At 37.7% G+C, this 15,592-nt stretch overlaps 1 protein-coding gene across 6 annotated transcripts in view; it reads right to left on the bottom strand.

The window, feature by feature from the left end:
* The window catches only part of LOC100989340 (E3 SUMO-protein ligase RanBP2), a 65,638-nt gene that overhangs the window by 18,059 nt on the left and 31,987 nt on the right, over positions 1 to 15,592 (bottom strand). For 3 of the 6 annotated variants that reach the window (XM_055107465.2, XM_055107461.2, XM_055107462.3), the window contains exons 14-20: positions 15,279 to 15,416; positions 14,871 to 15,017; positions 13,757 to 13,936; positions 13,582 to 13,665; positions 10,285 to 10,420; positions 6,636 to 6,730; positions 463 to 5,614 (exon numbers count right to left, since the gene is read on the bottom strand). In XM_055107465.2, coding sequence (XP_054963440.1) covers positions 463 to 5,614; positions 6,636 to 6,730; positions 10,285 to 10,420; positions 13,582 to 13,665; positions 13,757 to 13,936; positions 14,871 to 15,017; positions 15,279 to 15,416 — 5,932 coding nt within the window. Of the gene's footprint in view, positions 1 to 462; positions 5,615 to 6,635; positions 6,731 to 8,760; positions 8,889 to 10,284; positions 10,421 to 13,581; positions 13,666 to 13,756; positions 13,937 to 14,870; positions 15,018 to 15,278; positions 15,417 to 15,592 lie in introns of those variants that run through there. The other 3 variants (XM_055107463.2, XM_055107464.2, XM_055107466.1) reach the window with 2 other exon arrangements.

Raw genomic sequence — 15,592 nt, 5'->3', positions numbered from 1 at the left:
ACCATGTTGGCCAGGCTGGTCTCGAACTCTTGAGCTCAAGTGATCTGCCCTCCTCAACCTCCCAAAGTGCTGGCATTCTAGGAGTGAGCCACCGTGCCCAGCCTCAATATCATGTTTTCTGAGTGACAAAAGAAACAGAACAAATGAAAATGAACACTTTAAAAAAAGACTCATGTTAATGCGCATGATTCAAGCATGAGTCCGTACACTGTACCGAGTTCTTTTGCTCTGCCCTAGCATGATAGAAGTATCTTCCAGTTACTGAAATGTCTTTAACTAAGTTCTCTTGCCCTTTGAAACCTCACCGTGAACTTATTAAGGGAGAAAAAAATTGCTCAAATATTTTGGGGGTGTTCACAAAGCATCGTTTATACCCCAACATTAGTATCCCACAGAGTCTGCATCAAGCTAAACATTAAAAGAAAGAAAAATTGTGCTTAACTTTAACAACAAAGTACCTACCCTTTTCTGGTGTTTTAAATGTGTAGTTGATTGAAGATTCTTCCGTTGGAAAGGAAGCAGAGAGATTTTTGACTTTGCTATCTGAAGACTGTTCGATATCAGAGTTCTTTGACAGTTCACATTTGTTAGGTTCCACGTTGCTTTCAGATCCACTCTGGGCTACTGAACTAGTTTCACTATTGTTACTTTTCAAAGGTGCATTAAAACTAAATCCAAACAAAGACCCAGTGGCTGAACTGTTGCCGAATGCAAATGGTTTTGATTTTTCACTACTAAAAATGCTTTTAACAGACTCTGAACCAAATACAAACTTTGGAGGAGAAACCACTGCTTTTGTTGTTGTTTCAGATGTGCTAGACACTTCAACTTCTGAAGCTGCATCTGCTACATCATCACCCTGAGTAACATCTGTCCTCTCTCTTGTGGTTTCTTCTAATACAGCTACAGCAATTTTGCCACATGGTGACTCTCTGGGAGTGCTTGACCGAGAAACATGAGGTGTTATCAAAGACTCTTTTTCCTGGGCTGTTTTTGCTTCATCAAAAATTTTCTTAAACGAGTCTGCAACATCCTGTAGTTTAAAACGAACAGCTAAATGCTCTACTTTTCTTTCTCCATCTGCAAAATCATATGCAGTCCACAACCATACTCTTTCTGTTCCTTTCATATTTTGCAAAGTCATGTCTGGAGTTATTCTGTGATTGGCACAAAGTTTTAATACTTGGTCCCTTCTCATCACTATACGAACTTGCTTATTATCATAATTCTGTAAAATCTTTATATCACCAATGCCCCTTTCTTTCCATTGACCAACATCTTTATCATATCTGTAGAGTTTTGCCCTGTGACTAAAAACAACTTGTTCATTTTCCTCACCACTGGATACTTCAACTAGATCAGGTAAAGGAACAACAGGTTCAAAGTACTGTCCATCTCTCTCTTCTTCTTGAGTAACATCAGATTCTTCATCAGTGCCAACTGAAGTCCCACTCTGATTCAACTTGGCAGGAGACTTAGATGGACTCAAAGCAGATTTAAAACTGAAGTTAAATCCTGTTGTTGACTCACCAAAACGGAAAAGATTTTTTCTCACAGGGCTACTTGCCAATGGAGAAGCATGTACTGAGCTACTACTAACACTATCATCCAAAGCATCTTCCCTTAAATCATAGTTATCCCATTCTAATGTGGGCCCAGTGTTTTCAGGATTGGGTTTTATTGTTGTGTCTGAGGCACCGGCCGCACCTGTACCTGAACCCTTATTTTCTTCCTCAGTGACTTTTGTTTGATCATTTGTCAAAAATGTTTTGAAATCTTTCAGTCCACTCTTCATTTCTTCAGCTCTCTGTATTAACTTGGCAGCTCTGCCAGTATCTACAAGTTTATGGGGAGTTTGAAGTGGTATGTCTAACAGAAGCCGCTGGCATTCCTCAAATTTCTGCTTGAATTCTTCAGCCAGCTCTGGTGTTTTAAATTTTGCTGCCAACTGCTCTAGTTTGGCATCACCATCAGAGAAATCACTGGCTAACCACATCCATGCTCTATCTGATCCAGAGAGAGGCTTCAGGTTCATTGTAGTCGTTATCCAATGATTAGCACACACTTTTAGTACTTGTTCTCTTCGCATCAGCATTCTTAGTTTGCCATTGACCTCGTTTTTGAGAATTTTTAAGTTCCCCAAGCCCCTTTCTTTCCACTGACTTACCTCAGCATCAAATCTAAATAGTTTTACCCGCTGTGAATACAGAACTTTTTCATCTTCTTCTCCTGTTACAAGTTCTACTTTTTCGGGCATTTGAACTACTGGTTCAAAATGGATGTCATCGCTGTCCTCAGTCTTATAGGCATCATCATCTTTCTCAAAGTCACCAGAAGTGTTTGCTTTATTGGCCATTTTACCGTATTGTGATGAGAATAATTTTTCTCCAGCACCTGAAAATCCCTTGAAATTGGGGTCTTTTTTGCCAAACTGAAATCCTTCTCCTGAAGTTGATTTTGCAAGATCTGCAAATGTAAAAGTGCTACTTGTTTGGCCAAAAATCACACCACTGCCATTCTTCTGGCCACTAATATCCTGAGCCTGGAAGCCAGTATCATTTTCAAGAGGCTTTTCACTTTTCTTTTCTTGATTTCCTGGTTCCGAAATGCCAAATTTAAATCCATCAGCAGACACAGGGATGGAAAATCCTTCTTTGGTTGACTTAAATTCTGTATTAGAAGAACCCTGAAACATAAATGAAGGTGAATTTTCTTGATCCACATGCCCAAATTTGAATCCTTGCTCTGTATTGCCAAACTTAGAAGCTTTTTCTGAGAAATTACTTTTAAATCCTGTTCCCACCTGACTTCCAGGAGAGTCATGCAACTTCATTTCTGAGCCCAGTGTGAAAGCTGAAGGAGCTTCTGCAATAGGTTTATGAGTTGGTTTAGAGGCATCACAAGCCACACATTTTAAGGAAGAACTCTCATTTTGTACACAGCAAACACTACAATCCCACTGTCCTTTCCTGATGAACATTCCTTCAAATCCACTCTTTGGAGCCTTGCTTATCTCCGAAGAGGCAGGTGTTGAAATTGCAGTTGTTTGATTTTGTTTACTTGGACACTGACAAGCAATACATTTGGTAGCACTGGCTTCATTTCTTACTAAGCACACACTGCAATCCCACTGTCCTTCCTTCTTAGTGAACATTCCCTCAAATCCGCTCTTTGGAGCCTTGCTTGTCTCTGAAGAGGCAGGTGTTGAAACTGCAGAAGTAGTTTGATTTTGTTTACCTGGATTCTGACATGCAATACATTTGGTAGCACTGGCTTCATTTCTTACTAAGCACACACTGCAATCCCACTGTCCCTCCTTCTTAGTGAACATTCCCTCAAATCCGCTCTTTGGAGCCCTGCTTGTCTCTGAAGAGGCAGGTGTTGAAACTGCAGAAGTAGTTTGATTTTGTTTACCTGGATTCTGACAAGCAACACATTTGGTAGCACTGGCTTCATTTCTTACTAAGCACACACTGCAATCCCACTGTCCTTCCTTCTTAGTGAACATTCCCTCAAATCCGCTCTTTGGAGCCTTGCTTGTCTCTGAAGTACCAAACTTAAAAGAGGCAGGAGCTGGAACAGAAGTAGATGGACTTGGTTTATCCGGATTCTGACAAGCAACACATCTTGTAGCATTTGCTTCATTTCGCACTAAGCATGAACTGCAATCCCACTGTCCTTCCTTCTTAGCAAACATGTCTTCAAATCCACTTTTTAGAGTTTTACTTGTCTCTGAAGTACCAAACTTAAAAGAGGCAGGTGTTGGAATAGAAGTAGCAGGTAGACTCTGTTTTCTCGGATTCTGACAAGCAGCACATTTTGTAGAGCTCCCCTCATTTTGTACCAAACATGCACTGCAATCCCACTGTCCTTCCTTTGTAGAAAAAACAGATCTGAAATCACTGTTAATAGGTTTAGGAAGATCTCCCTGGCCAAATTTAAATGAAGCTTGATGAACAAATGAAGATCCACTTTTGTTAGCAGATTTTGTATTCTGACACGCAATGCACCTAGATACAGTAGGTTCATTTCTTACTAAACAAATACTACAATCCCAGTGACCTTCTTTCTTTGGAGTCACCAATGCAAATCGATCTTGAACATTCTCTGGGCTGGTTTTAGGAGTAAAAACAGTTTCAGCTAATGGTGGGCCAACGAGCTCTTTATTGCTTGGGTTTAGATTTTGGCATGATACACATTTCTTAGCAGTTGAAGCATTCTTTAATGAGCAGCTGTTACAATGCCACCAAGACCCTTCTTTCTTTGCAAACTGAAATTCAAAATTCAGGTTTCCAGCATCAGATTTGCAAATATCCTTGTTATCATGACTTGTGGGTTCTTTTACAATTCTGACAGCCTGATTTGACGCTGTGGCTACATTTGTTCCTGGGGCTTTTAAAATGCTCTGGGCTTCTTCAAACTTGCATTTAAAAAGTGCTGCTTCCTCAGGAGTTTTGAACCTAATAGCAAGTTGTTCTGGTTTTGGCAACTCATCTGCATAATCAAGGGCATGCCATACAAAAGATCTGTCTGATCCAGCATTTGGTGTCAATTTCATATCTGGACTGATGTAATGATTTGCACAGATTTTCAATACTTGCTCTCGTCTCATTAGAAGGCGAATTTTACCAGATGTTTTATGCCTCAGTATTTTTACATTGCCAATCCCACGTTCTTTCCATTCTTTGGATTCTACATCGAAACGAAACAATTTCGCCCGGTTGCAAAAGAATTCTTCTTCATCTTCCTCGCCAGTTTTTACTTCAATCTTATCAGGAAGAGGTACTACAGGCTCAAAGTGAGGACCGTCATCATCATCATCCCCATGGGCACTTCCTCCATCTGTCTCATGATTCTTGTTTGCTGTCTCTAAAGTGGGTGTTCCAAATACTGATTTCCCTGGACCATGGAAAGTAAACATGTCATCACTTCGCCGAAAACCAGAATTCTTTTGCTGACTCGACCCCATGTTTTCTGTAAATGAAATTCCAGACACATTTTTGCTTCCAAAATTGAATGTATTTCGAGGCCCAATGGTTTGACCACCAGGAATTGGTTTGGCTCCACTATAGCCATCTCCTTGCAAGGGTTTATCTGAAGTCAGGAGACCTAAAAGGCTTTCACTGTTACTGTAAGCTGCAGGAGGGGGCTGTGTCACAACCTGTGGTGAGGAAAACGTGAAGTCACCATCATTTGATTTGAAATTTGAGTTAAATTTAAAAGGAGTTGGCTGTGTTGTGTGTGCTTGTGTTGGCAAAGATGGCCTTAATCCTTCACCCGGCATGGGCTGAACAAAATTAGTTTTCCCAAATTCTATAGTCTTAGATTCTGCAGATCTTGAAGCATGAGCTGCAATCGGAGGTTTTGTGAAATATCCTGGTTCTGGCAAAGGTGGATTTGTGCTTGTCTGTTGAACATTGTAATTAAAGTAATCATCACCCCTGGGCGATAGAATTCCTGTTGCAGGAGACTCAAAACGCAATGCAGGAGGACCATACATCTCCTGAGAGAACATACAAGCAGATGAGCTTTGCACTGGCGGTGTGTGCATCTGTTGAGGATAGGCATAAATATGCTGTTGGGGTGGAAGCCTATTCATGCCATAGACTGGGCCCTAAAAGACAGAAAGTTAAAACATTTTGTAGATTGTCTACAAAACTACAGATAACTAAATGCAAACCAATTCTCACAAACTTCAAACATGAATATGAAGTGAAGTAGATCTCATTAGGGGATGTAGTACACATCATTAACCCGTTTATGCCAGAGGCTGCAAATTTTCTCTTGGCAATGACCTTGAGCAGTAGGATATAAATAAGTCCCATAAGCTTAGTGTTCCAATAATGGAGCACTAGGCATAAGTAGGTTAAGAGAAAACCACATTACTACAAAGATACTTGCATATATACTTGGCATATAATGAAAATTATGTATAGCATCTTAAAATCTACAGCTAAAGTCATAAAATAAATACCTTCTTCATTCCTAATTTATCAAATGATGTTAACAATGATGATGATGATGATGATGATAACATTTATTGAGCATTTATTAATGCGCCAGCTGGGCACTGTTCTAAGCACTTTACATTATTATCTCATTTTAATATCCTCAAAAACCCTATGAATTAAGGTATTATTATTATCCTCATTTTACATGTGAGGCAACTGATGCATTGAGAGGTTAAGAAACTTGCCTGTGGTCAAAATAAGCAGGAGAGCAAGGGTCTAAATGCACCCCAACACTCTGTCCTCAAAGCTGTCACTTTCAACTACCACTGTAATATTGAGTCTTCAATCAATTGTTACATATATAGCTGTATCAGGCCTGAAAGTACTTACCACATAGTGGGTCAGCAAGGGCATTACAGTTCTATTTCTGTTAAAACAGAACGATGAAGGATCCACCACCACCACTCCCATTTTTAAAATATTCTAAATATTCACACTTATTATAACACAAAAATAAGGTGACTAAGAAGTATAATTTCTGTATTTGGAGATAAATTTAAAATATCTACATTTTAAGGGACATAAAAGTTTTAATACTGAACTGCTTTCTTGAATTTATCTGAAGGAACCCTAAACAATTTAAAAAGGAAATAATTATAAATGTATAAATTATTCCTTTGTTACCTTTGTGGGAGTAACATTAGCTGCTGGTCTGAGAAGATACTGGGAATTATATGCTGGTGACTGACTATAATATACTGAAGGGCCAGTAGTTGCAACTAAAAAAACAAAAAGAAAATAAAGAAAACACTGTTAAAGTCTATACTACAGTTAAGACTATCTAGGCAAGAGCTATAAATACAAAGGCAATAGAAATTAAAGAAAGATTTAACTACATAAATTTTAAATTTCTGTACATCAAAATACACCAATCAAGATTATCAAATGACAAACTAGAAAAAAAACTGCTAAATATGACATGAAGAATAAGAGAATAGCATCGCTGTGATCAACAAGAACAACTACCTCACAAGCATTAAAAAAGGAATAAAGAAGAAAGTAACTGTTGCCTTTTCTGAGAAAGATCAGTATGATGTGGAATTATGGACATTCAGTCACAGAAAGGACGTAAGGAACCAAGATGCCATCTGATGGTCAATGCATTTGAAGTGGGCCTAGAAAATCTGCAGAAAGACTAGGTTGTATTTTGTAAACTAAAGCTATTACTGAGAATGTTCAGCTCAAAAATCACCTGACAAATTCATGGACAGGATGTCATAAGTAACATAAAATGTGTTCCCTGGCTTAAAATAAAAAGCACATCAACACTCATGCTGATGTACAAACTGTCTGCTCCCTCTGTTTTGTGTGTTTTACCAGGAAACAAAACGACTAGAAGGCACCCATGTTAATGGCAAAACTACCAATAGTCATTTGCTTGAACTGTTTTATGATAGTTTTACCAGAAAACAACCAAAAGACCTTTTATGCCTGTACATGGAAAAAGAAACAGAAACTGTGCCAAGAGGTTCCAAACAATTGCCTCTGGAAAGCACTGAAAAATCAAGACCTAGAAAAGGCTAGCCAGAAGCCCAAGTTTGATTTTGGAAACCTTACAGAGGTGAGGATAGCTATTTTGAAATTACTATGGGGAAGAAGCAGGCACAGAACACAGAACAACCTGACACAAATGGCCCAAGAATCTTAAAGTCTTGCAAGATGTCTGTCTGCATGAAAGCAAAAAGAAAAAATAAAATTTTAAATAAAAAAAAAATCTTAGTCTGAAGTTTAAGTAGGGACTTTAATTGACTACTGACTCTAAACTGTGCGGCTCTAATAAATCTACTAAAAGTAATCTAACTTTTAAAAGCACCATATGAATAGACAATTTAGGAAAGAAATGTTAATAGGCCTCAAGGAACATGTTTTTGAAGTGAGCCTTGAAAAATCCGTAAAATGATGAGGTTACATTGTGCAAACTGAAGCTATTATGAGAATGTTCAGGTCAAAAAAATTACCTGACAAATTCATGCAAAGGAGATCACAAGGAACATAAATGTGTTCGCTGGCTTTAAAAAAATCACATTAACATTCATGTTGATATACAAACTCTTCTCCATCTGTTTTGTGTGAGTTTTACCAAGAAACCAAACAACTGGAAGGTACCCACGCTGAAGATGGCAAAACTACCAACAGCCATTTGCATGAATTGTTGAGCATGACTAGTATTAAAAAAACTTAAAAATTGATATCACTTTTGTTCCTACAAATTGGCAAAGGATTTTATAAACTAGTAAGTCAGCATTAGCAAAAGTGCGAAAATGGCACCATCAGATACTAGCGGTAAGAGCATAAACTGAATATTTGGAATACCCTACAAAACTAGGACAGTGTCCTAGAATTTGTAATGGCATAAACCAGAAACAACATAAATAAAGGAACAGAATTTACAGTACTTCCATGTGATGGGATACCATGAACTCCTTAATGTTCAAAAAACATTTAAGTTTAAAAATGCTCAGAACTAAAGTAACATTTAAAAAACAGGCTAGCTCATCTACACACAACATAGTAACATGGTAACAATCTCATAAAAAATACTATATGTATAGAGAAAGAACCAGAAGGAAATGCTCTCAAATATAAGAAATGTTAATAAGGTGGTTAGCTTTTAGTTTTCTTCACCCTGTTCAGTACTTCTGAGTATCTCCTATGAGCTCATTAATCTTTAATTTTAATCATCTTATTTTAAAAAAACAAGGACCATCTTGACATATGTTTACTTTTATTAAGCAAAAAGAATCTATGAACACAGGAACAGAAATCAGGAGATCTTGGCTCTCGCCCTTTCAGTGCCACAAAGCTGTTTTGTGAACCTGTAAATAATCCATTTGGAGTCTCCATGTTTCTCAATTGTAAAATGAGGATGTGCTGCTTCTACACATTTCACAGGGTCATTGCAAGAATAAAATGAGACAATGAGAATGTTGGATTTACATGCTTGTATAAGAACAGAAGATCTTTTATGCCTGTACACAGAAGAAATGGAAATCATGACCCACAAGGCACCAAATAACTGACTGCACACATCACTAAAAAAGCCCCAGGAAAGGCTAGCCGGTTTGTTTATCCTCTTACAAGGACCTATATGATGTGTAAGGTTTTAAGAAAACAAGGTTTGAACGTTAGACATTTCATATACTTATCTATGACTTATGACATTTAATAAGCTTGACTTCACAAAGATTTTCTGTTATTTTGCTTGTGTTGAGAAGATACTATCACAAAAGGCTAGTGGGGCTGCCTTAACTATATGAACCACCACACAAATGTGCTCATCTAAACTACATTTTATTCTAAATCTTTCCTGGGCTAACAAGAGAAAAAAAAAGGGCACTACTACTACTACCATTTCAGAAGTCTGTCGTACGTAAAAGGAACAATTTTGTTATTTCTGGCTGCCTGGGAGCAATGTATTATACTGGCAAGTGCTTTGGAGTTACACCACTGGAGTGTGAATCTCGGCTCTATCAATAACTAGCTGTATAATAATGAGTAAGTTACCTAACCTTTCTTTATTCATTTCCTTATTTATAAAAAAGGGATTAATAATGGTACCGGCCATTCTAAGTTACTGTAATTAAATAAAATTACATTCACAAAGCACTTTTGCACATAGCCAACCCACAGTAAACACTATTAGTAACCTTAGTTCATTAACTGTTTACTGTATACTCTGATAAATGTCTGATACACACCCACGCCCACCTGCACATACACAAATGCTCATAGTAATTATGTAAGGCAAGTATTATCTCCACATTTCAGACAGGTTAACTTACACAGCTATTATAGTAAGTGATAGAGCAGAACTTAAAAACCCAGTATGATTCAGGTCCAAACTCCTTTTCTTTCTTTATATAACCATATTTCAAATTAAGTAAGATTTCCTATATAACGTCCTGCCTCTCATCATTATCATCAAAATAATTCCCCAGAGGTGTAGGTTCTTAATGAAGCATTTCTTAGTGCATAACTCTATTCATTAACATTTTTCAGTTTAAGGAATAATCTCATCTCAGCTCATCTGAGGTGTGGATTAAGTGTTCTTTAAGCCTTTATATACACGTGATCACATACGGCTCGTTTTCTCTGCTTGGGATTATAAAAATGTCCGTAACACCAAATACAGCTTTTGAAGTCACATATAAACAGATGTTGACATGTATATTAACAAACATATATAAACAAGGTGATTTCACATGTTATCTACTTAAAAGAGGGAAGTAAAGTAGTTTTACTAAAATATGCGATTATCCACTTGCCAGCTCACCTGTTAGTGGAGCCCCATGAAATGTCTGTGACCCCTGATATCCATCAGGCACCGAGTCTGGTCCATAATTCTCTGTGGGCCAACGATGAGGGGATGCTGAGTTACTGCTATTTAGTTTCAACTCCTGCATTTCTTTCTATTGGAAGAAAAAAAAAATCAAATAATTTTAAACATTTAATTATATCATGCCAGAAACAGTGCTGGGGAAACTTACTCTTTTAAATTAAAATAACTGATTTTTTTTTTTTTTTTTGAGATGGTGTCTCAATCTGTCGTCCAGGCTGGAGTGCAATGGCACAATCTTGGCTCACCGCAACCTCCACCTCCTGGGCTCAAGCAATTCTCCCACTTCAGCGCCCTGAGTAGCTCGGATTACAGGCGTCAGCCAGCACGCCCGGCTAATTTTTTGTGTAATAGTAGAGATGGGGTTTCCCCATGTTTGCCAGGCTAGTCTTGAACTCCTGACCTCAAGTGATCCACCACCTCAGCCTCCCAAAGTGCTGGGATTATAGGTGTGACCCACCACGCCCGGACCTGATTATATCTTTTGAAAGTTTCTATTTGCCAGTGAGTTCTAGGTACCTGGTGCTGATTTTAAAATATGATTCTTAATTTGTTAAAAATTTATCTGCTCCCATTTTCATTTACTAATACAAAACCTAATTTATTAACTCTCTCACCTAAACAAATAACCTCCTAAATGATCACACCTTCATTTCCATTCTACACTTGCCTGCATTAACCTTTCTGACGTTCACCTCCAGCCAAGACAATTCCCTGCTCAAAAAAACAAGTACCTACAAACTAAACTTCTTTCCTCAACTTTCACAGTCCTCTAACATTACACTGACCATCCTTTCAGTGTGTTCTTTCTACACTGCAATCTGGACTACCTGACATTCCGCGTTACCTCCCCAAATTAGCTTTTCACTTAACCCCGTGCTGAAACAAAATACAACTAATTCTCAAGGTGATGTTCAAATGCTCCACCAGGAAAGGGAAAAAAGTAGTAGCTGCAGAGAATTTATTATGTATATAATAGTATGTCCAATGCACTTAAACTCTTAATTTTTATACCATCTACACTGTTAGGTAAACAATATTAGCTCCTATCTTAAAATGAGAGAAACGGATGCAGGGAATAACAGCTGGAATGTGAACCAGATCTGACTCCAAAAATGTTTTCTTAACACAACTCTGCTGCCTTGACAAGATGGCAGACAGATCCAATGCCGTCTAGTGTAGCTATGTGGCTACCTGATCTCTGCTGAAGAAAACTAAATGACAGCACCATACCCAACACCCTAGAACCTACAAAATGTCCCCTTACAAAACAGACACTTAACAGGAAATTCTTTTTCCAAAGAAACTGTAGTGGTATCAGAAAACAGGTAAATTTTGAAAAGTTTCAAACTTCTCTGTATCAGCCCAGGAATCCGATCAGTTCTAACAAGTGAGGTCAGGGACAGATCTAGCATGTCTGCTTTCTTTTTCTAGAAGTGTTTCAATTAAAAATTTCCCAGAAAGACCTAACCATGAGGTCCAAAACTATCTCAATTTTCAAGCTAAATAAAATTTCCCCCACTCATCCATCTACAGTGCCTAGTCCAGATGCTACACATACACATCCAATAAGAAACTAGTGGAATCACCTAGAAAACTTTATGGTCACTGTTGGTATCCGCACCAGAGCTTTGAATTTGCAATCACTGCTGTAACTGTAATTTTTAACATTCAGTGTGATGAGAACTGGCTTCAATAATTCTCTCATTTTAAAGATAAGAAGCCAAACAGTCACAATGGAAGTGACTGGCCCAAGATCATTAATTAATGGCAGAGTCAGTACTAGTACCAAGCTTTTCAAGCTCATGGATTAGTGCTCCACGATACTTCCACAGAATACAATGTTGGGAGCCGGAAACCTGTATGTTAAGTCAAAATTGTATGTAATTGTCATAGGCCACGACTACACAGAATTAACATTCAAAACTTTTGTGCAAATTCAAAAATGTCTTCCCCACCGAACAGTATTCTCTTAAGTTGCAAATACTGCTGATCACACTGTAATAATCGCCACACATCAGCATATCCTTGATGTAACCTTAGCAGTATGAGTAATTTAGTTCTTGCCTGATAAACATGAAAGAACCTACTTTTATTTCCAATTCCAAAAAAGTCAAGCTCCTTTGAACCCTATTGTTAAAATAAGATATATATACATAACTATTTCCTTACATAATTAAGTCAAATTCATATGGAAGTATTAAAATATAGTAAGACTTTTTGAAGCTCAGACCACTTTTCAATTCCTAGCTATACATTTGAAACACATGTGATCCACAGCTAATCTGGGAATGAACTCATAGACCAGAGTATGATTAGTACATTGTAGCAGTTCAATCACTCAGGAAACTTCTCTGTGCCACGAACTCTTATATTTTAAATAAAACAGTTTCTACCTTTGAAGGTCTCAAATTTTGTGGAAGATGAGGAGAGAGACACATAAAGTACTTTCAAAAATACGGTAAAGGGCTGGGTGCGGGGGTTTACACCTGTAATCTCAGCACTGTGGGAGGCCAAGGCGGGCAGATCACCTGAGGTCAGCAGTTCAAAAACAGCTTGGCCAACATGGTGAAACTCTGTGTCTACTAAAAATACAAAAATTAGCTGGGCCTGGTGGCGGGTGCCTGTAATCCCAGCTACTCGGGAGGCTGAGGCAGGAGAGTCGCTTGAACCTGGGAGGTGGAGGTTGCAGTGAGCCAAGATCGCACCATTGCACTCTAGACTGGGCAACAGAGTGAGACTCCATCTCAAAACAAAACAAAACAAAACAAAATATGGTAAAGGGTCAAGACCAAGGTATGTAGGCTGGGCACAGTGGCTCATACCTGCAATCCCAGCACTTTGGGTGGCTGAAGCAGGAGGATTCTTTGAGCCAGGAGTTCAAGGCCACCCTGGGCAACATGGCAAAATCCCATCTCTACAAAAAATACAACAATTAGCTGGGCCTGGTGGCGTATGACTGTCTGTAGTCCTGGCTTCGTGGCAGGCTGAGCCAAGAGCCTCTCTTGAGCTAGGAGGTCGAAGCCACAGTAAGCTGTGATCATACCACTGTACTCCAGCCTGCACAACAGAACAAGACCCTGTCTTAAAAAAAAAAAAAGACCAAAATGTCCCCTTGCCATACTATTTGGATGGCAAGGGGACATTCTGACCAGCTTCAGAAAAAAAGTGAGAGAGTGGCCAGGGAAGGAATCTTGGCATAAAAAGTACAGCTAGAGAAATTAAGTGACTTACCTTAATGGCCTCTACTTGTTGGCAAATCATTTTCAGTAAAGAATTCTGATCTTCTGCCCATCGAGGTGGTGTTTTGGGAGAATACTAAAAAAAAATAAAAATAACAAAAGAGCATTTAAAACACTTAGAACAGAAACAATTTCACAATGAAATGACTCCATTCTTTCCTGTTTACCTTGTAACTTTTACTTGGTGATAGTGAATATCTGGTATGAGACGGTGTAGAATGTTTTATTTCTGAATCTGCATTTCGCAAAGAACCATTTGTATAGAGAGGACCTCCTTCACTATAGGCTTCGAGTTCCTGCATGACTGACTTAAGCATCTCTTTTACAGACTCCAGGGGCACAGGCAACTAAAAATAAAAGACATTAATTGAGGGCTTTCATTTGCAAAAAATTCCAAAAGTAAAAACTCTAAAATGATATATTTTATCTTATTTACATTTTTGTCACTTTAATAAGCACTTTACACTTTAAATAATAATACACGTGAAAGTGTTTTTTAATTATCTTTTTTCTTTGTTTTTGTTGTTTTGTATTATTATTTTTTGTCTTTATTCTATTTTTTTCTTCATGAACACAGAAAAGTGTTGTACAATCTAACATCTTCTGATTCTAAAGTCCATGCTCTTTCTATTACTTCTGTTAACCCTGATAGTTGTAGAGGAATATTAACTTGGAAAGCTTTTCCAAGTGAACAAAATAAGTTACTGATGTTTTCTAACTGATTTTCAATGGTGACAGAAATACAGATGCTACAATACACCAGACAACATAAATCCTAATAAAGGAGTAGTAACACAAATTAATCAACAAAACACTCAGAAGACTGAACATAATTTAACATCATCATGACAATCTCAAACAGCTGACAGCAAGAAAACAAGGGCGTTCACAATGGCTGATGAGGATGAGAAGAAATGCTCTTAAGTTGTCAGCGACAACTTTCAATTTCAGCAAAGTTCATTAAGATTTAGTCCTGAGGTTATAATATTTGTTTTGATTACACTGCTAAGATAACAAAATCAATGTCTTATCTTAGAAATCTTGTCTAATTCCCCAAGAAGTACTTTTTAAGAGCATATACCTAGATTCCCAAGTTTAAAAAGACACACCAAACCTAAGACAAAGCAAGCAAATATAAGCATTTAGACACACACATCCCTTCTGTGCATTAATAACAAATATTACTGAGTATTTTTGAAATTACCAAAATATAAGACCAACGCAAAAACATTGACCAGTGGGTTATCAGTAAGAACGTACATACAACAACCTGCTACTTACTTTCTTGACCACTGAAAGATTTGAATCACTGTCATCTATAATCTTTATTAGGTAGTCCCTGGTCTTTCTCAGATAATTTTTGCATTCTTCTTGTTCTTCAGGAGAAAGGGCATCATTTTCAATGTCTTCTGCCTTCCTGTGAAAAATCTATACAAATAGTGCTTTTATGAAATCATTAGGTTTTTAAAACAAAAAACTTTTAGCTTGGCCACGCATGGTGGCTCATGCCTGTAATCCCAGCTACTCGGGAGCTGAGGCACAAGAATCGCTTGAGCCTGGGAAGCAGAGGTTGCAGTGAGCCAAGATTGTACCACTGCACTCTAGCCCGGCCAACAGAGAAACCCCGTCTTTTAAAAAAATAATAAATAAATAAATAAAACTTTTAGCTCAAGTACCGCATCTACTTACCAGTGCAAGATTCCAATAAGAAACAACACTTTGTATAGATTCAAAAGCAGTCATAGCATCTTCTATATTTCCATTTACTACATCCAATATAGCAAAAGTTATGTGTGCGTCTTCTTCATATTCAACAATTTCTGATGCCTAAACACACAGAATAGTTTTTAGTCAAATTGTTTATACTCAGAATATAAAACCCAAATGATTTTCCAAAGATTTTATATGATCTTAAGAGACAAACATCTCATTACTCTTCTCTGTCATATCTTATGTGTGAGAGCTAGTGAATTTAGAAAACGAGATTACTATTAAATAACAAG

Source organism: Pan paniscus, chromosome 12 (genome assembly GCF_029289425.2).
Source record: "Pan paniscus chromosome 12, NHGRI_mPanPan1-v2.0_pri, whole genome shotgun sequence".
In the NCBI taxonomy this organism is placed as follows: domain Eukaryota; kingdom Metazoa; phylum Chordata; class Mammalia; order Primates; family Hominidae; genus Pan; species Pan paniscus.
The sequence above is the reverse complement of the archived record's forward strand: the minus strand, read 5'-3'. Positions and strand labels throughout refer to the sequence as shown.